Source organism: Anopheles moucheti, chromosome 2 (genome assembly GCF_943734755.1).
Source record: "Anopheles moucheti chromosome 2, idAnoMoucSN_F20_07, whole genome shotgun sequence".
NCBI lineage: Eukaryota > Metazoa > Arthropoda > Insecta > Diptera > Culicidae > Anopheles > Anopheles moucheti.
This window is the reverse complement of record NC_069140.1, coordinates 103418530-103441637: the sequence shown is the minus strand read 5'-3', so window position 1 is coordinate 103441637 and position 23108 is coordinate 103418530. Positions and strand designations below refer to the sequence as shown.

The window sequence follows — 23108 nt, the reverse complement described above, 5'->3', positions numbered from 1 at the left end:
GTTTGAAAATATTACATATTTGAGGTTTGTTATAGATACCCAAAATACTGTGAAGTTCAACAATTATAAATGAAAGGGGACAAATATGCAACGAAAGTAAAGCAGTAAATATTTTACCAGTCCTTCTTATTTAATTTTTCTACCATACCAAAATTTTTCATAATAAAAAATTCGATCCTTCCTAAAGTTTGACACCTGAATTTGATGTGGCGTTACATCGTGAATTTTTTTACTCCACTATTTGTTCGTTTCAAGTGGTCGAAAGCTCAATACAATGGAACAATATCATAATTTGTACATTCTTAACATAACAATATTGTTACACCACTATACATAATTGTATAAACTAGCTTTATTATTGATACATTGCCATTAAGCATACAGATTACTTTTAAGAAGGTGTGATTAGTAAAAGCAAGATCGAACGCAAGTTGTTACCACAATGACAATTAGTCGCAAAGGTTTGCTTCCGTCCAAGCAATTAATGTAAATTTTAGTTCTTGAAAGGCGTGTCATAGAAAAATTTGATTACACCTTAAAACTAATAACTAACGTAAATTAAATTTAGAGAGGTGAACTAATGAAAAACCTTTGTATCACACGTCAGTATCAAGACGAATCATTTAACTTTTTGTGCATAAACATTTTTGAGGAGTTGGTGAGCAGATGAACACTTTGATAAGGATATCAGTTCACCGTGAGCAATTAATAGAGCAAGGTAAATGAAAGAAAACGACACACATGTGAATAATACATGACGCATGTGAGCACACAACACAACGACAAATAAAAGGATACGAGCATAATACGAGTAATGTGATTTGATGCTGCTGATGTGTTTATCTCTTGCTCCCTTTTTAAGATACTCACATGGTCCGTTGGTACTATCCGGAGCTTTATCACGGACATGATGGTGTGAGGGAAAATGACGAAAGAATAAGAAAAACACAGAAAACAGAATAACCATTTCAATGAATATGAAGAAAAATATGTTATTGGTGGAGATTCGCGGTTCCTCTAATAAGCGGAGTCGCAGATACGCGATTTTTAGAAATTTAACAACTGAGTTAGTTTATAGCACAAAATCAAGAGAAAAAGGTTAAAATTTAATTGGAAATGCTTTCCTTTCCTATATTACGTTACAGTATATTTTTTAATGTTTTTTCATAAAATCGATTGAACTATTGAATAAATAGAGAGCAGATTGAGAGCAGATGCCGACTCTGTAACTTTGAAGGATAAATGATATTGCATTAGGATTCGACATATGCATAAACACGAGGTACACGGATCTTGCCTGGATTACAGCGGTCCACTATAACAGTGTATCTCAGGAACTGCCTTTATTTACAAAACATGGTTATAAATTTCACACCACTATCGATATAGGATGTTTTGATCTGTCATCTTCCATATTCTGAAAACCCACATTTTTCTTATCTCGGACTAAAACAAACGGTACGTTATGGTTTGTCAATTTTCGGAAACTATTTCTTTGTTGAACTTCTACATTAATTGTAGTTTTGTTTGGTCATCTGAACCTTTTGCCAATATAATTTTTAGTATTTATTCTCAAGTAGACTTCTTCCTAATACATGTCTGGAATGATATTCTTAACCCACTTAATTGGAGTAGGTTTGCGCAAATAGGCCATAAACAACTTAGCGTCAAAAAGAAAAGATAGAAAGTCGGGGTGGTTGTGTATTGACCCGGTTCCGGACTTAACCGGAAAAAAAGACATTGTTACGGAATCACGAACAAAGGCCACCACTCTGGTGCGTACGAACGGCTGTCTATACAAAGCCGTGGTTGTCTTGTTCGTTGTTTGGGGGTAGAATTTATTAAACGGGGGAGAACACAATCTCTTACAACAAAATCAAAAGGTAAGCTATGAACAATTTTATTTTACTCTTTAGCACTCTGAAGTAAGGAAATAAGCTATCGAAATATTTTGGCATATACGCGTTTTCGTGTAGCTCCAAATTGAAGACGGAATTTTCTGTTAATAGTATTGAAACTGGTACATTCAAATTTAATAAGTGTAGGTTTTAAATGTAGTGCTTTTTTGATTTAGAACTAAACAAAATGGAAGAATATATCATTCAATTGAAAGCTCAACCGTAATATAACCATAATCATATTTATGACACGCTTCTTAAGTGTTTTCAGTAGTATTATAATAACTTAAGGAACGTAGCAATAACAACAGCAACAGCATTCCGACAATTTCATCAGTCTTGGTATAAAATTAGATGAGCGTACCGATAATAGAAGATGACAACAGGCATACCCCGATTAAAAATATAACTGCTTTTCCATAACGCGAATTTATTAAAATTCACCTTTAATAACTTTGCAATAAACCACACGAATGTTGATGCTTACTAGAAGTAATCAGCTACAAAAAACAATTTCACATGTGATTCAAGTGTTCAAGTGTTATTACTTTCAAGCAACGCTAAAACAATTCCTTTTGGTTATTATTTTCATTTTCCAAGACGATGAAATGAAACCTCGCACAAAGATGAAATAAATTCGAGATATAACAACAATTCCTTGTTGTGTGACGAAAAACGCTACAAAATCGTGGAAAAAAGGTTGCAGAACGGAAGAGATGAGATGTAACAAGGAAATTAGTTCCTTGGAACTGTGCTACCCATTGCATAGTGTATTGGTATCTGTCCGTGTGTTGGAATCCAAAGAGTAAGTGTAACGTATATTTTCCTACACTGGCACATATGGAGGCAAATGACAAAATGAAATGAAAAAAAACTGACCACCCGATAAGTTTATATCAATTTATCGGTTGACGATTTGGAGGGGAGTGAGAAATTTCTTCCTCACCAACCTGTAACATTTTTCACCGGTTTTGTCATGACGTCTAAGAAAATACGAATACCGTATACTGTGTGACTTACCTGTGTTGAAATCGACGGCAAACTCCTCCATATCATTTCCCTTCACAATGCTGTAGATCAGTTTACGGCCTAGCGGACTCTCCGCCTGGATGGCAACTGATAGTGGTGAGTGTAGCTCTATATTTTCCGCAACCATGTCTGAGTAGAATTGCTTGCTGAACACCGGCATCGATTTATCTATCACCTGTATATATAGTATGCAAGTAGAGAAAAAATACGAGAACAAATCGAGATTGAATGAGTAGAGGTGTATGACCAACGGCAACTGACGAAACAAACGATCTAGAGCATGGTTAAGTTGAATTCAATGATCGAAACCGTAAGCTGGGTCAGTAGTCATTAGCAAAAAAAGGTGTGTGTTTTTCCGATTCGAGCAGGAACTAAAAATAAATGTAGGTGAAGGTTACTTTATATAATTCCAAATGATTCACTTTTTCACGTCTGTCAAATGCAAATCAAATGCAAAAGAATTATAAGGTAAAGTATTGGAGAAACAGGTACTACGAAATTCAATATTTTGCTACATAGCAAACGTACGTAATAGATGCTATATTGTAGGAATAATGTTTACAGTTTTTTTAGTTTATCTATGATCGACATAATTTAAAACTAGCTGAAATAGAAGCTGATTTTGGTTTCGCAGTGTCTGTCAACACTTTTGCAGCGCTTCATGGCAAGCATTTTGAGAGCATTTTGAGGTTAAACCATCGTGAAACACTGGTCATGTTTAAGCATTGCTAAAGTCGCAATCGATATTGCGGAAACAGAATCATCTTATATTTGAGCTAGTGCGAAACGATGCAAATGATCCAGAGTTTATATGGACCAATGCCAGTTCTGTTCTTATCGATTCATGAAAAATGTTTCGACATCGCGAGATAAAATCGTAAACCTTGTAATAGAAACAATGAAGCACACTAAAAAATCAGGCAAATCCACTTTTTGGAAAAATGGATATAACTGTATGCTGTATCGCGTAAAATCTTCGGATGAGCATACAATAGAGCAAAAGTACTTGAAACAGGTCACCCATGCAGAAAGTAGGAAATGGTTGAAAGTTATTCATAAGTTCCTTTATGCAATAAAGCATAACCGTTATTTACCTTGAATAATTGTTGCATTCAATCAAAGCGAACGAAATTTTACCAAATTTTCGTCCAGGTTTTCCTGAAACCAAAATGTTCACCCTTCAGGGTGATCCTCTGTTTTGTTAGTCCAGTAGTCTTTTAAGCTGCACTAGACATAACAGTGCTCGTGAATAAAGGGCCGTACTACTTTATTGATCCAATGGTTGATTCTTCCTCACCTGATGAAAAGCTCTCAACTAAATTCGGAAGGGTACCTTCATGATGATAAGCTACATCCGAATGAATATATATGGTGTTGTATACAAGCTGTACACAAAACGGATTCTTGTCCATCCATAACCAACGGATGTGTGAACACGTCCATGATTCATGAAGCATTCGTAACTTCCGTAGGGTTTTCAAAAAAAAAAAGGCATTCAAGTTATGCTACAAAATGTTATTCTAACCGTAAAACCCCGTATAACAGGTTGGAAAACACGATGGACGATAAAGGACGACATAACCGTGGCAAGCAGTTTGGTAAACCCATTCCAAGCTAACGACAATAGAACGATAAAAGGTTACACTTGAAAAACTTCCTGATTTATAAGGGTCTATCTTTAGGGTTTACCTTTAAGCTCTTTCAACATATCATCAATGCCTTGAGGATGAAGCAAACGTCTAAGCATTTGTCCATGATTGAACCAACTCAATGAACACGAACGAATAAATTTCGCTGAAAAAACGGAAACGAAACCTTACCTTAACATGTACGGTAACATCAGTCGAGCAGGGAGTGATTCCACCATCGTAGGCAGATATAAGGAGCTCGTAGTCGCGATTATGCCCCTCGAGCGTCTGCTTGAGAGTCACCTCACCGGTCCTACGGTCTACCTTAAACAGTTCCCCGTGACCACGCTTCATCTCGTACCGAACCTCGCCATTTTCGAAGCTATCAAGATCGAGTGCGTGCACCTTCGTGATGACCGATCCCCGTGGGTCATCAACTGAGACAACAGCATAGTACGGCAGGTTTACAAACATCGGACAGTTGTCGTTGATGTCCAATATTGTGACGTTTACGATGACGTGCGCAACTCGTGGTTTTTCACGGTCCGGTTGCTGTGAGCGGGCCTCCACAATTAGTTCGTAGTTATCGCGCACCTCCCGGTCAAACCGACGACCGGTGGTTTGAATCGCACCGGACGTTAAACCGATCTGGAACATGTCCGTTGGATTGAGGACGCTAAATTCAATGTGTTCGTTCAAAGTGGATCCAAGCACGTTTACCACTGCTACGGTACTGATTTTTGTGCTGTTCTCCATTATTGAACCTTCGTATGTTGGCCGTTGGAAGATAAGTCCAGAGTTTTCTGATGACTCTACAATTATGTTTATGTGCGCTACTTTGGCAAACTTGCCGTCAGAGACGCGAACGGCTAACCGGTAAAATGTACCAACATTTTCAACATCACGCGTTGTAACGAGGCCAGTTGTAGCGTCGATAGCAAATACACCGTCTCGATTGCCTTCTATGATGTCATAGCGGAGGGTGGAATTCTCGGAGCTGTCTTCGTCGACTGCGGCGACTTGTAAAACGGCTACGTTGGCATATGTTGGTAGCAGAAGCGTTGCGTTGTACTCATTCTGAGTGAAGGAAGGTGCACAATCGTTAACATCCATAATGTTGATACGAACTTCTGCTGTTAATTCCGATGTGAGCCGGGGTTGCCCAAGATCAGTTACCTATCAAAAATATAACAATACATCATTAATATTATTATTGTTATAATAAGTTAACTTACACATAACACAGCTTTAAGATTACACAAGTTTGTGTTTGCAAGCGACACAAACAAGCGACACAAATAATAGTAGAAAGAATAGGAATAATAAACGAAAACCAGAAATGATAGACTTGTAGAAGCACAAAAGAAGATGATTTTGATTGGAAAATATCATTGTTTGCTTACCTTTACGTAAAAGTTGAAGAACGGTATCTTTTCATGATCCAAGAACATAATCGTCTTGATGGCACCTGTGCTTGAATCGATATGAAAGTATCTTCGCGGAAGCATATCCAGGATATCATAATGCAGCAGTGCATTCAGTCCTGAATCATCATCTTTAGCCCTAATCACCAAGGGCAAGGAAGCGTTCACCAGATGATTTTGATTGCCTGCAATTGTATTTTCCGCACTACCGTTCAAATGTTGAACCAGAGTTTCCGAAAGCGTCAACACTAACGATCCTATTGGAGCAGCTTCCGACACCTCACCTAGGTACACTTGTTGTTCAAAGTAGGGCACATTGTCATTCTTATCGAGCACATTTACAGTCACTGAACAAGTAGCCGACGCAGACGCCATGTTTGTTGCTCGCACAGTCAGATTGTAGAACTTTTTGTGTTCGTAGTCGAGCAAATCCTTTGTTGTGATGACACCGGTTGAAGGATTCATAAAAAACATATCACCCACATTTCCTCCGATGATTTGGAACAGCAGCGATGAGGTACTTCGTGCTTCTAAGTGAATCACAAACGTTCCGATAGGAAGATTTTCAAAAATTTCTGCAGCTGGATCGTCCAATATAAAGCGTGGTGGTGCATTATCTGCCATGCTGATCATGATGTGTACAGGAATTTGTGATGAAAGGGCTGGCTTACCACCATCGGTAGCTTTCACTTGCAACATATATTCGGAAAGTGTGCTGATGTCGAGTTGTTTCATCACACTAATCACACCCATGTTTGGGTCAATACCGAACACATTTCCAATGTTACCGCTGACAATTGCGTAAATGATTTGTGCGTTATCTCCGACATCACGATCAATAGCATACACTTGTGCGACTTGAGTGCCAACCGCAGCCGTTTCATACACCTTACCTTGAACAATTTTGGTGGTAAATTCTGGCGCATGATCATTGTGATCGTGCACGGTGATGATGACGGTAGCATAGTTGCGTTTGGCGGGTGTTCCTTGATCTTTGACTATTACAATCAGCACATGTTCAGCGAGGGTCTCCCGATCGAGACTATGTGCCATCACGATACTACCGGTAACGGAATCAACTCGGAATAGTTTCAACGAAACTGGATCTCGTGCGGCATGTAGACTGTAGAAAAGCTTCTTGTCCTCATCCTCATCGGTAGCGTGTAGTTGTAGTACGTCCATGCCTTCCTCGATATTCTCAGAGATATCTACACGATACACCGACTCGGTGAACTCTGGTCGATGATCGTTTATGTCAATCACGGAGACGTATAGTTGTGTGTATATCGTGTGTACTCCATCGGAAATGCTGATCGTGATGTTATACTCACGCTGTTTCTCCCAATCTAGATACTTTGCTAACAGAACGTTACCGTTATCACGACCGATATAAAACTCGTTACGTTCATCACCACCTGTTCAAAAAAGGAACAATTCAAAACAATAATTATTCATTAATTGCACTTAAGAACAAGCATAAAAAACCTTGAAAACTTACCAACAATATCATACCACAGTTGCTCTCCATCTACATCAGATGCTTGTATCAGTGTCACCAGAAATCCGGGTACGTCGCTCTCAGTTAATTCGACATGTTGATCACCTGTTTTCACTACCGGTGAATTGTCCGACTGCAGAGGTACACCGACAACAGCAACGACCACACGTGCTTGCTGTGATCGCTTAGGAACACCATGATCCTCTGCCCGTACCAATAGATCATATTCAGTGTCCACCTCGAACGATCGTGCAGCATAAATGACACCGGTGTCTGGGTCGATACGGAATTTTTTAGCTTTCCCCCGGCCCGGTTTGATTGAATAAGAAACTCGACCATTCTCACCAATATCTTGATCAGTGGCAAGTACCTGTTGGTGACGTTACAACAAACATTAAATATTAGCCAAGTCATACATTGGAAAAAGTTTTAAATTAAATTTTCGGCACCAAATATTTTGAAAAAAGATGCTCTTTACATTAGTACGTCAATAATTGAAGTTACAATAACTATAAAGTTTTAAAAATACATACTCTATGGTAGCTTTCAATTTGCTACACACTCTTCACTCGCTCTACATTTGATGTCTCAGTTACAATAAATCGGAGGGTGGCATTTTTATACAGAATCGTGAAGCAGCTTACATTTCCTTTAGCCTTCTGACACAAGCTGTGCAAAATTGCGTATCTAAATTGATACATTCTCTTTCATGTCCTGTTCGTTTTTCCCAGTCAATTCCAAACTCCACTCCAAGCCGAGACAGTGCACTCCGTCACGCTTTGGTTCGAATAACCCGAAGTGGAAGTGCAGTGCGCTTCATATTGGAAAAAGTATTCTATTTGCAAACAAAGAGCAAACATTTCAACGTAATAGAATATACAAGTCACCGGTTTCACTTGCATGCATCACTCGAGTAAATTCTTTATCACTTTTTTTATTTCATGAGCCTTCTACTGCATAACATTGCCATTGTACATACTAACTGAAAAAAATATATCGTTCCCGGCGAAGATTTAACACTTCTAACGAGTATTTGTGCATATGCAAAGGATCTTTGTTTTCAATGAGCTCCACCCATTGTCAAAGTCCTATAGCCTTATGTGGTTCTATTCCCGTTGATGAAGTTTCTGTTCTCTAACCGACACCCACCGGATAGAAACGGATAACGAACCAACCGTTAGTCATTCGTCATCATCGTCGTTACCGGTTCTATACATATGGTGTTACGTGGTACATCCGGTGTGTTATGACATTCGACGCCATCCTCCAGGATTAAGTTGACTTTACTTCTCCTATAACTCTTGTACACTATCAGATACTTCACTTGTTCTTCGCGTTTTCATCTAGTACCAAGTAAAATGCTTTTGCGCGAGTTTATATCGTGCGTCCCTATGAAAATACAAGGTTGCTCAAGACGTGTGTAAGTGTTGTTCATAAAAGAGGAAACATTCCCTTACGACCAACGACGAGATAAGGTATTTTTCTTTTATGGCTTTTGCATATGCCTATTGGCCAACAGCATCATGAGCTGCTGTATTAAAAATCTGATGGTGGTGGTGGAATAACATATTCTTCCGGCCCTGTTTACGTTTTTTTATTTTTCACTTACGATGTGTGCGAAAACCTTACAGGCATTTTGGAGGAGTATCCCCATGGAATTTTGACACCATGCAAGGGGAGAATGAGTAAAATGCTCTTCTGTCATAAGACAAACATGAAATCATAAGTGACATTATTTACTTGCATAGATACAAATACTCGAATAAAAATAGATCCCCTTTCACGTATTCAGTAGGAAGGAAGGGGTTTAGACATACGAATTGGCTAACCAGCGTCATGAGCTGTGATATTTAAAAAAAAATTGACATTTGAATCCTCATCCATAAAAGAAGATGTAAAATGAAGCACTTTTTTTCCTTTAAACTTCTGTTGTATGGGAAATGTAAAAGGACGCTATTTCGCATGTTGCCTTAATATCTGTTTGAATGCGACAATTGAATTTATATACTCTCTCGTTCGTTGGGTATCAAAAACATGTACAACATAGTATTACTGTTAGATAAGATTAACATCGAGAACGTGGTTTTTAGAAAGATAAAGAAGAAAGCAAATTTTTAATCCAAATTAAACAGTACATGATGCGTTTGACGTAGCTTAAGAATGCATAAAGTGACACAGCCAGTATATTTTGCGCAATTTGCAATGCCGAATGTTGAATATTGCTTTATGATCACCATATCTTTATGGTCGAATCCTACTCCCCATTCCATTCGTACCTGGAACAACCCTCTACAGAAAGGGCTGAGTAAGGCAGTAACTAAGAAAAAGAAAAGCAAAATAAAAGAGGATAGACTGGCTGAACAGGACAAACAGAAAAAGTTTTTTTTTCCATTAACAAGACCACTCGTATAACAACAAAGTTACCTAGAACCAACTTTTTGATAAAAAAAATACAATGTATTTGACACAGTAAAACGAACATCTTAAGTTAAATTAAAAAAATTGTAACAGGTTTTTTTTCGCCATTCGCTAATAAACCCTTCACCACGTAGCACAGCCTGTGAAGAATGTCACTTTGCATGCACAATTTATTGGCCTTTTCATACCAAGTTTTCGTTATGATTGACGCTAATCATGGAGTCAGCAGCAAAGGAACGCGCCCCAAACCCTACCCGTCATATTAACATACAATATATGTAAGAAATTTAAAACACATAATAAAAATGAAAAGTTAACTAAGGATGGTTGAGTTAAGCTTCAGATGTACCGTGGTCTTTTTTCATTCCACAGGCACATACATTAATATTTGCTAGGACATACACTAATCAATCCTGGGATAATGTTCCCGTCAGATATTTTGATTATCTTTTCACTAGATTTGGTCTTCATAGGTAGGACTATGTGGCCCGGTGGTTTATTGGTAGCGATGACGGTCTTCACACGACTGGACCGATCCAAAATGCGAAACGTAAAATAAAATTCATTTAGAAACGAAACTGTAACGAAGTAAATCAGATGGATGAAAACATGCAATACTAATTACGAACAAAGAAACGGTAACCCAGCTTCTCTTGGTGTACTTTCTGCCATCATTGAAAAAGGGCGTTATAAAAGTACTCTCTTCATTGATTTAATCACAGCACTGTTCTGGAACACAAACACTGATGCAACCGGAATGAATGTATTCGGAAGAAAAGTACGGAGATAAAATGCTTAAACTATTGAAAACGCTATTTTACTGGCAAAACAGTAAACTTGTAGGAGCGTGCGTTGTATTTATAACTAAAAAATAACAAATATCGAATACATTATGATAATGTTATTGTTAGGCGAAGATGATGAGGCACATTGAATGGAAAAGTTGTTTTAACGTTCGGTAAGCATATTCGCCTTAACGTTGCTATGAATACGAGGTGGGCTTGAATCAACTATTTTTTGCATTTTTGTAGAGAATTTAGATTGCGATTTTAAGAAATTTAGTAATATGTTAATAATCAATTGATCCCAAATATTTCAATCTTAAACATTTCGAAAATAGTGTGTACAGAATAGTGAGTCCGTTTCGGCAATTCACGTCTTTGGAATGGGGGTAGTTTACATCCGAAGTCTTCCAAATTCAACATTCGGCATTTATCTATTTTCATCAGTCGTTAAAGTGGCAAATGAATCATTTGTTCAGATGAAAAATGCAAAAAAGATTAAATTAAAAAGACAAAAGAGCCATAAGTATTCCTAATTTTTGTTATGTTGGAACGTCGATTACAAAATTAACTCGATACAGCTTTTCTTATAACAACGCAAGAGAACCCACATAAAATGGTTGACCACAAATTAAGTGCTTTGTTCTTGGTATTTCAAGTATGCATCCACAGACCGAGTGACAAATTATTAAACTATAAAAGGGAGTCATTTTTCATGACTTTCACAACTATACAAAAAATCACAAATATAAAACATAATATCACAGAAAAAATAGAACAGATAGAACAAAAAAAAACAAAGTATCACGTTCAACATATCTATATAAAAAACAAATCAAGAATAACCGATGAAACACCATCGGTAAGAACGGCTTTCGAATTGAGTGGTTAGCAGACGATTGCAAAGGACACCTGCCCAACTCCGATTTCTAGAGCCCTTCCAAGATGGAGGGATTTTTTTTTCAGGTTTAGTTTGTGATACGATACATGCACTTCATCGACCGTAACTGGATCAGGTATACTGATCTCTCGTGCGGTCGTGAAAGTCATACTTCGAACCCTTATTCCTAAGCCGTAGTTTCGTATTCCTTTTTTCAATGAACTGGTTGTAGAGACGACGAATACTAATGGGAGTACCACCCGGGAGTAGTTGTTGCAGTAGCCAAAGCTGACACTGATGGGATATAAAATTTGTGGTTGATAGTAGTATCCTGGAGTAGTTGTCCTAGGGCAAAAAGCAGACACTGATGGGATATAAAATTTGTGGTTGATAACCGTTTTTACGAAACTAAATTGCTCTTGCTAGCTGTGTGGAACTGCTAGACATTTACTACTGTATCTGAAATTTTCCGAACAGTATTAAGATTTATTACTGTCTTCAAAAACATAATGCCTTCGAACGTTGGACTAATCTAGAAGACAAAAAAATAGCTTACAGCAATTTATCTCGAATTAACTTCATTAGGAGAAAAGCAGTTTTGCCAAACTTCATTCTAAGTTTTTTTTCCCACATCATAAGAATTAAGTTGTCACCACACAGAGGAACAAAACTAATATTCCGCACTCTTTAATGCAGGCCAGGCCAGCTTTCATATAACCCAGGTTAAGACATATAGTTTAATCTTCTTACAAGTAGCTCTAATCGAATTGCCGAAATGAACCCTTATTGCTTTTTGACCCGCTACAATGTCACATATTTCCAAAGTTAATAAAACTTAACGGCTCAAAACTTTCGGTAGATATCTTTCATTAGTTTTTGTCTCGTATGTTACTGTAAGGTATGAGAAGGGAAAGAGCGCTTGTATTTTCAACCTTTCATTCATATCGCGTATGCCAACAGTAAAAGTTTATTACAATTATTTGTAATAACAACAACAACACAAAAATAAAATTTATTACTAATTATATAATTTTATACAGCGCATTTTATTCCATTTTAACATACAATATTATGTCAGATGATTTCCGTGTTAAGATACGTCTTAATTCGTATTAAGTCGTTTCACATCATCCATTTATTCTGAAGAGACGGCCATGCCGTATTGCTTATCATTCACATATATGCAAATCTCAGACCAATAAGAATTATAAAAATTATAAAAAATATTATAAATATATAGTTTTTTTCCGTTATTCATTTCGAACACCCACACCTAAAGTGGTTGTTATCTCTTCTTCTGTATATTCAAGTAGGAACTGTATCCTCCTATGTCTATGCACTATGCTCATCCGACCATATTCAAAGGCTTACAAAGGCTTTCAGAGGTCTCAGAGGAGTTCTGGAAAGATATCAATTTCTGGAAGACGCTTCGTATACAAGTCTTCAACATCACAGTTCCCAAACGAAGGATTCATTCGCTAATAGTCCATTTAAAAAGTTTAAGAAGCTCGTTTGAGAGTTTACATCGATTCGCCATTGTACTATTTAATGTAATCTATAAAGAAAAATAATTCGTACGTAAATTATTTATCAGTATTATTCCTTTCTTATTTATCTAGCAACCTTTCTTTTTCGTATTTGTCTTCTGTTAATTCTCACTATTCATTCACCTTTTGATTAACTTTTTTTATTAAACACAGATTTAAAGGATGTAAAAAAAATGGCGACAGTATAAATATATTTGTTGGTAAAGTAGATATAGTGAAAAATTTTCAGTTAAACGAGGCAGGGAGTATATAGAACTTATACAGCCCTAGTACTTTCATACGCCTGTGAGACTTGGACTTTGTCCAAAACTGACGAAACCCTCTTAGCCGCGTTCAAAGAGGAAGATGCTCAGAAGGTTTTTTGGCCCCGTATGTGTGGAAAGACAATGGAGCCGCTACAATGATGAGCTCAATGAGTCGTACGGCGAACCTACCGTCGTACAGAGAATTAGACCAGCCTGGGCCCCGGTGGGCTGCTCACGTCATGAGAATGACATCGGACGACTCTGTCCAAAAAGCCGTTTTAGGTCGTCCTCATGGACAGAGGAAGCATGGTAGGCCCAAGTTAAGATAGATGGCTGACGTTGATGGGTCCCCCAGACAGATTATGGATTGGCTAACGACGGCGTTCAATCGTAGGTGGTTTAGAGGACTCTTGCAGCAGACCAAGACCACGAAGCGCCGGAAAACTCAAAACTCAATTAAACTTGACCTTTAAACAATCAACAAGTAGATAGATAACATGGAATTTGTATAAAAATCCCTAAAATAAGTTAATTTTTCATACATATACTATCTAAGTATAATCTTATTGTATGTTACGTAACAAAAAACCCGTGTTACGTAAAACCCTCCCTCCCCCCTATGTAACAAATCGTAACGCTGGTACTAACCCCCTCCCACCTAGCAGCGTTACGTAATAATTGTATGAACCCTAAGAAGCTACAAGCATTGCATTACAATAAATCCTCCGTCATAGAAGGAATATAGATATTGTAACCTATATTATCAGTTGGAAAAATTATGAAGCATGTCTCTGAAACAAGCAATAATGAAAAAAAAACAACCCACAATAGCCAACAAACAAAGCCCATAAAACGGAAAAAAGGAAAAGTAAAAAGCAACAGATTCAAGACCGTCATTCATTACCCGAAAAATAACTTGCAGGTCGTTGAAGTTCTTCTCCGGAAATGACTCCCACGTGGTCGCTTCATCCAGCCCAACATCCGGATCAGACAGCATCGGTTCGGTCAGTTCCAGCTCCGGCGGTTCATACCCACTGCTAGCAAAATCATTCTGTGTAACACGAAAGCGCAAAGATAAAATCCGCGTCGAAGGAATGTAGCAACCACAAGTAATTCCGTTATATTAAGCCACGAAATGTCAATACAATTGCAAAACAAAATGTTCAAATTGGCGATAAATAAAGCGCAGGAGAAAAATTGACGAAATTCGGCATACCAAGGTTGTCAAAGGTACCACATACAATTTTGAGGATGTTTTGTCGTGTCGATGTAGTATCGATGTGGTTGTGCAACAGCGTTCAGGGTAGGCATGTTTATTGATACCGTTGTAGCAGGGATGGTTGTGTTTCATGAAAAGTACATGTGTCAAATGGTTGAATAAAAAGATAGAAGGATATCGTAATACAGAGATACGGTACGTGAGAAATGTATAGTATGTTTAATTTTATTTAAATTACAGATAAATAACAATGCTGACGGAGCAAGGCAATGAACTATCATGCAGAAAAATAGATTGTTCAAAAATTATGATTTTCTTTTGCGTTGAGACCACAGCAAGATGATGAACATGACAATGATATATGAAGCGTTTATTGAGTTTCTCGTTTTACCTTACACCGGAAAACATTTTCTTTCCCAGCATGCTATTTGGTGTAAGTATTTCTAAACATGATAAAAGGTAAATAAGCACTTACGATTAACAACAAGTACGCCACTCTATCGATCAATAATGAATGTACCAAATGAGCAATCATAGTCATTCAATAGGCACGGTTACACGATACAAATCTTTAACTACAAATCTTACCAGTACCATCACATACAGTAGCAATAAAAAGAGATTAGATCAGACGTCATTCCTTCAGTACAACTGAGTTTCTAAGCATTGTCAAAAGATTGCAAGCAAAAAAATCGTGTTGTCCACCAAAATTGGTCAATCTTTTCTGCTAAAATAAATGCTATCTCTACTCGAATACAACAACACATGCAAAATAAAGATTTGCAGAGGGTGAAAAAATCGAGCAGGAATTGTATCGTGTGAAAATACCTAATGCTCCTTTCTATTTTCTTACAGCTTCTGATAACCACCAATGATCAACACTGTCGTCGCATTCAACTACTTTGTTTGGTACAATGCAATTAGTGTGAAGTGATTTAAGTACGCTTTATGAATACACACATGAAACCCTCGTCAGTTGCTATTCTAATCCTATTCTGATAGCAGTGCCTGGCGGTACTAGTAATTAACGTTCCTTGTAAATATCTTCAATAGCACAACATGACTACAGTCAGATGCATGTCATAAACTGGAACGTCGAGGCAGTCTAGGCCTCGCTGATATCTTCAATAGCACAACATGACTACAGTCAGATGCATGTCATAAACTGGAACGTCGAGGCAGTCTAGGCCTCGCAATCGCTTGGATTCAACAATGATTGGTTATCTTCATTGCTCACAGCTGGTCGGCATCATCAAGATCCTATTATGCGCAGATCATAATCATCGTCACAAAGCAACCGTTAATCGATGCGGCTGATGACAATAATGACAAGGATGAAAATAATAAACATGCTTCCAGCAGTGTCTTTGTAACTGTGATTATCACCTTTATGATAATCGCCAGCACCGAACGTACTGTAGAAAACAGATCGATAAAAATAACAGCAAAACCTGAATTTCAAACCGTAGCATAGATATCAATTCACAACGCATAGATATTATTACACAACGTTGTTGTTGCCCGAACTAACAGATAACAAACTTTAATCCAATTACGCTTGTACCTGCAAATGAAACCTATTTCGCACTTATTGTTCTTATTATTACTAACTTTAAGAAAAAGAAAATGTTAGCCCTTGCCCTCGCGTTGAGTTATATATATTAGGTTGTGATAAATATCTTCACTATTTATGTTTTAGTTACATGCCAGTGTATTTACTCAAGTACACTTCACTATACACTAAAACCGACAAGCCGACAAGCAAAAAAATATCATAATACTGAACACTAGTGCAAGCTATCTAAATAACTAATAATCAATTCAACTGTACTTCAAAAATCCAACTCAAACTGTAATAAATTCTTCCGCAGTCACGAAATTTTCTAATAAACCAAGATTCATTCATCCTCTGTTTATAATATGCATTAAGCATCATGTGTGGTTTTGTCCAACAGCTTATTTGGGAGGTTTCAAAGAAATTTTGAATAATTTATCACTTGCATCTAATTGTATTGAACATCGAGTAGGTGGTATGTAACCGGCAGCGTAGGCAAGCTTAATAACGAAACTGACATTTACAGGTAAATCAATTTCAATAATCCCAACAGCATTTTGCCAGACAGCTAAAGTGGATTAAACGTCGTACAGAGGCAAAAGTAGCCTTCTTTTTGCGTTGAGTAAAAACAGAATTCATAATGTATAATTTAAGTTTGAATAATGGAATAAGGATGTTATATGTTTCACAGTACGACAGACGCTGAATGAAGCGTAGTAAGGTGATATTGTAACTGTTAACTTATTTATTTAATTTATATTATGACGGCAATGCCGTATGTAACTGTTAACTTGTACATGCGTAAAATGATGAATACTGTTTTGTCTCAAGAATGACATTCTCTTACCATTTCTGGACCACTAACAGTCTATATGTTACAATACGCTTGCAAACGATTTTTCGGTCAGGGGATGCTAATATATAGTGCATAGCGCAAATATTTTCACCCACCTACTTTGTTTTACTAACTTCGTTGCACTGATTTTCTATCACCAAAGAACTAGTAAATACGCAGCACTGACTATTCTACTACGGTTCAATAAAGTCACAGAAAGCCAGAAATTGCAGGCCTAGACCTCTTTAGGTTGTAGTGCTGATTAAGAAGAAGAAAAATAAAAGGAAGAGCATATAATGCTGGCATTCAACAACATGGTAACGGTAACAGACAAAATATTAAAGAGTGTTCGCTTAAAGAGTGAACACCCGCTTTTAAAGAGTGTTCGGTTTTAGAAGCGGCACAAGTAACGACAAACATACTGTAATGAAGCAGTTTAGTATGGGCGCTACTTTGTTTTACCAGATTTTAAAGAAAAACCAATCCAACAGTGTGAGTGTGGTATACCCGTACGTATCAATCTTCGATTTGATCATGCGTAATGGAGGCGCATAGTAAATTATATAAACAAAGAAACTTAAAATAGAAACAAAATGGTCAGAGTGGTCAAAACCATACGTCCCAACAAAATGCAGAGGTAGATTATTGAGTTTTTGTAGTCTGGTATGAAAGGTATTTCCTTGCTTCTAATTAAAATTCAACTGTTGTAGTCCATGAGGAAAGATGCTGCTTTATCATTCAATTAATCAAACCAAAAAAGTTCTATTTGTACGGCCCCTTCTCGATCATTTAATCTTCTTCACACGTTGTTGAAGTGGGAACGTTATGCATCACCGTGATAGAGTCTATACTAGGCCTACATGAATAAAAATGTCAACACGTAGAGAGAAGCACCGAATTATATGGAAAATAGACGATAAATACAAGCAAACATTTCCAAGTGGAACAACATCAATAACATCAAACGATAAATCATTTGCTGTGTAGGAGCGGATGTTTTATCCCGTGTTTCCCCATTTTTGTGCCGCTTGTTTGTTGCACATCGTTTTATTCAGCTCATTACTTAATGTGTGTCGAGCATGCCTTCGTAGGCAACGTTAACGAGTGAGCTGCTGTGGTAGAGGAATTAATTACACGAAGTTGATTGAATTATTCATCGCTGATACATGAAAGCATGCGTCAGTAAAGTATTTGGATTTAAATTTTGAATGGAAGAACACATGTGTTAACATATTTACATATTCTCGTAATTAGCATTTTTGTTATATTGTGAAAATAGTGAAATAATATAACATGCAATATACTTTTACTTTGATTGAAAATTATGATTAAATGTTGGTTTAGAGATTTTTTTACAACTAATATAACTAAAATTTCCAAAACCGACATACTGGAAATTAAATTGAAATAATATAACTATAATGTTTAAATACCATTGCGTAAAGTTTTATTCGTAAAATCTTTCATTATTGTAGAGAACCCGGACTCTAACACATATTGTTACTAGCTGCCCGCCCTACAATAAATACAAGTAGGTGAGAACATAGGATTCAATCCTCCGGAGTAAAAAAAGGATACCCATGAAAGTTGTACCAGAGATTGTGTTGCAGAAAAGAAGAAGATTTTGACGAACACAAAAAAAACATTTTTTAATTATATTAACAAACATTGTCAAATGTTAATCGTTCGTTATACTGTCTTTTCACAAGTGTCTGTATCGTGACATCACAATTCATGGAACATCAACAAGAGGTGTTACTGCTGGTAAGGAATAACCTAAAAATCTGTACGATTACTCGAACCAAGCAGAATCGTAAATGACACAAATCGTAGCATCGTATGATACCTTTACCCTGGACGAACTAGATGATGAAATTTTTGCAATGAACCAGAATTGAATGCTTGGAATTTTCAATGACACAGGTCATGAGTGCGATGTGTGAGTGCACATGCGCCACAGATCCACGGTATTGTGATACGGTTTGCCCTCATGTTTATTTGCTTCGATCAGTGCATTTAGTGGTCGCTAGAACTGGAACTCTAACGATGGTCGTCGCCCATTAGGGCGAATGTTATTATTTTCTGCTAAATGAGATTGTAATGAGTGAAGCAATGATACCCGTCCAGTTGGCAATCTCTTTCAAGTCAGACGATGTCGATGTGTTCCAGTTAGACATTCGTTAGGTAACTTTGACCTCGTACTAAATGATAAAAGAGGTTGTAGCGTAAGAAAAAAATATCAAACCACAAATGTGAGAGTGATTTCAATTAAATAACACCACTAAAAATGGGACAAAGGTGTTCAGGGTTGATGTGCTAAGAATCATCTAATTTGACAGGGAGGATATGCTTTTCTACAGATCTTTTGCGCGTAGGAGTGAATAATGTCACACCAATTTTAAGGAAAAAAACAACCGAGAAAATGATTTGGGATATATGATTTAGTTTTGAGAAACCAACAGGTACTCTAGGCAATTTTTAACCCAAAACAGGGTTGGATTTCCGAAATGTTTTTGGGCATCTCTTATGCTCTTCAAAAAGGATTATTGCTTTATGAAACTAATCCCACATTCGCATGACATGGAAGCCGCTTCTGCGCCAGAGTTTCCTATATTCTGGATGGAAACAGTGAAAACGGATAGTGCGCATCGTACACATAAACGCCATGGACATTTTTTTACGATCCAACTCGACGCGTCATATCTTCTGCCACCAGTGACAGTAAAACTGGCTAAATTCTCCGAGATGCGGTGCTGGAAACTCTCGAAAATCTGCTAGCTGAATATGCGGTAAGTTATCACGTGGGAAACTGTTTTAATCTGCACATTTTAGAGGTGCGATGTGAATCCCACCGAACTCGTTATGAACTGTATCAAGAGAGAAGATTTTGTTAAATCGTGAAGAAGCAAAAACACAGAACGAAATATATCGCATCAACAATTGCAATACTCGCACCGCTTAACGCCTAACCACTAACGGTAACAGATGGCAATACCACTATGTATTAACGTTGCATTTAGTTGAATGGAAGAGCAGAAAACGAACAAGAATGCAATATCGACAAGCTCTACGTTCGATGGATGAAACAGACGATTCGAAAATGCGCATCCATGTCAGAATGTCAGGGATGATTAATAGATAGAGGTCGTCCCGATTAAGCGAGAGAACTAGGGCATGCAAAAAATGAGCTGAGAATGAGAATGAGAACTAGGGGTGTTAAATTGATCCAGTGATTGAGAGTTTTATGTTTCCACTGCTTCGAGAGTGGTATATATTTCGATGGTGAATGTACGATAAAAACAAAAAAACACCTAACATAAAGGATGCACTTTATCGACGACAATCGGCTCACAATCACACACATTCCGTTTATAGTATAAAATATTAGAATGTCTTTGTATGTGTGTTTCACTTATTGTCATGGATGATAATGGCGTGAATCGTAAAATTACAATTAGATAACATAACGGAAAATTACAAAGAAGTCAATACCGAACTCACCTGAAACAATGGCTGATCGATTTTGGCATTTGCCGGTATCTGCACTTTGTACATTTTTTGATCAAACTCTGGCGCATGGTCATTAACGTCCTCAACCTGCACAACTACGCGTGTAGTCGACGATAACTGCGGATCTCCGTTGTCCATGACTAGGACCTGTAATTAAAATAATATAAAAGAGAATTTAACGTTAGCCATGGTGCGAGGGAGCAGCAGAGAGCTTGATGTGGGTTTGAAAAATATCCTAAGAGTAGCGACCTAGAGCGCTGCCTCTTTCCCATTTAAGATTACATTCATGGCAAATTTAGTTTGTATGAAAAGATTAATGAGCGTAGCAGGAAAGGAAAGTAAAACAGTTATGTCAAAGGGCTTGATATTATGCGCGAGGAGAAATTCAGTTTCATTTATTGAGAAGCCATTGCAGTAAGCTTTATATCGATTTTTTCATTAAAATTACATTATAAGGCTGACACTTGGGACTGGTTCCACACGACAGCACGGCTATAAAATCCAATCCGGACCGTTTCTCTGTAGCAAAGAATCACTTTCCAGGTACTAGTAGGTGGTTTGCTATATTTAAGACGAATGAATAGCATTGTTTTCGACTGTAATTTCGCGATATTGCAACTTGTCAAATACTCCGCATCGAATAATCCACTCTTCTTGTTTTTTTCTTCTCCCCAAAAGTCATGCAATTCAATGCAATTGATATTAGAAACTAAACACAAAAATACTTTATCTCTATATGCAGTTCATGTCTTTAAACTTACCTCAAGTATGTGTTCCGGTTGATTTTCGCGATCCAACTTTCGTGCCGTAGTAGTTATAAGTCCTGAAAAAAATGCATTGTAAAACACAATTGACAAAATAGATTCATAGCTTCATACAGGGAATAAAGTTATGGAAATAGTCTAAAACTACGTCTATATAATATGCCAAACCTACGCAAAAGAAAATTTTACTCACAAGTGTTTTGAGAAAAACCTTGCAAAGACCCGTGTAGTCAGAAAAAGACTACCCCAGCGAATCTTTGGAGTATTGCCTCTGAAGTTTAGTTCTTCTTTCACCCTATCCTTGATATATGTTTACGGTTGAATCGTAACCGAAGACGTTTTTTTTTTTTTTCGTTTCTATTTCAACCTACACATTTAAAACGTTTGTTAAAATCATTCGTTCAATAGGAACTGAACAGTAACCAATATTAAAACTTATTATTTGGCTTTGCATTTTCTTGCCACACTTATTCCTCTTTTTTGTCGTATCCCTTAGACGAAAAACTACAAGATTATGCTTTTGGCAATGTTTCTTGCTTCTGTTCTTGGATAATGACAATATGCAATCCTAAATTGATTATTACACCATATAAATGAAAGATGTGTGTGCGCTTTAGCTAATTGCTTACCACTGGTGCTGTTGATGGTAAAGTAACCCTCAGGATTCCCGGAAGTAATACGATAAGAAATCTGCTGCATTGAATCAATGTCTCGATCTTCAGCAACCAATTGTAGCACCTTCACGTTCGGAGGACTGCTTTCTGGTACCGAGGGATAGTAAACGGCATCCTCGGTGAGTGGCACATTATCGTTTTGGTTTTGTACCTCGATGTACACCTGAAAAAATAAGTAAAGTTAAGCGACAAAAAATTTAAATCTTCAGTGCAGAAAATAATTTTTAATAGCAGAGGGGAGGTAAGCTTCCTCAAGGGAAAGACACGGAATTAGGATTTTATCCAGAATATCACAATTTAGCAACTCACCTGTACGCAGGAATGCAGCGGGACGACTGCTTCATCCTGTGCGCATACTGTTAACCAGTAGTTCGGCTTCGTTTCCAAATCCAATAAAGCAAGCGTGCGAATTATTCCTAAAGAAGTGAAGGTAGTAAGAAAGGAAAGCTTAATGAGCAATACATCAGCAAAACTTATGGTACCTCTCCATATTTAATTTATCATTCCGATTTATACATAAATCTGTTTCATGTTCTAACAGGACTTAAAACCAATGTTTGGAATGCTTTGGATCAATTAATTTATTTAAATAACACATAATGTAAGAATACTACAATCATCGCTTGCAGAACAATTACCGTGCCACAAATTTTGCGTAAAATATCATGATCTACGACTTCGCAAGCTTTGCGACGAGCCGTTGCGAAAACGTCTGTTTTATCGCTACCCTACCGACCACTTTGGTGTAGTGAAAGCTTTCTCGTAATGTTGTAAAATGCTTATTAAATCTAAGTTTGTGCCACAGCGGTATGCTGGTATGGTATGTTAGGAAACAACAAAATCGCGCAAGGATGGACATTCATCTTCCTTATCATTAAAGGTCGTTTTGTTGTGCCTTTCTAACGGTTCCGTTTCTGTAGGGAATTTGAAAGATTTGCTCCGCTCTTTGTTATACGTCCTTACTACCTCATCTAACACCTTGTATTTTTCACTGTTCCTCCGGTGCCCACTGGAAGGGACTTCTTCAAATCGGTAATACCACACGACCTGAAATATATTTTAAGATTTGCATCGGGCGCACGTGAACCGTTAAACGTAAAAATATTAAAGTAAGTGCAAGAGATAAAACACGAAGAACACAAACGCTTGCTAGCTTAATCTTATGTTTCCTTTATGTTATTCTTTTTTGCTCGAAAAGTAAG

At 37.3% G+C, this 23108-nt stretch overlaps 1 protein-coding gene across 1 annotated transcript in view; it reads right to left on the bottom strand.

Annotated features, from left to right (window-relative positions):
• The window catches only part of LOC128298920 (fat-like cadherin-related tumor suppressor homolog), a 60882-nt gene that overhangs the window by 17205 nt on the left and 20569 nt on the right, over positions 1–23108 (bottom strand). Inside the window, exons 3-12 of the mRNA XM_053034734.1 lie at positions 22216–22322; positions 21862–22069; positions 21230–21291; positions 20460–20615; positions 14254–14400; positions 7478–7847; positions 5959–7394; positions 4748–5731; positions 2919–3102; positions 871–894 (exon numbers count right to left, since the gene is read on the bottom strand). Coding sequence (XP_052890694.1) covers positions 871–894; positions 2919–3102; positions 4748–5731; positions 5959–7394; positions 7478–7847; positions 14254–14400; positions 20460–20615; positions 21230–21291; positions 21862–22069; positions 22216–22322 — 3678 coding nt within the window. The remainder of the gene's footprint in view (positions 1–870; positions 895–2918; positions 3103–4747; positions 5732–5958; positions 7395–7477; positions 7848–14253; positions 14401–20459; positions 20616–21229; positions 21292–21861; positions 22070–22215; positions 22323–23108) is intronic.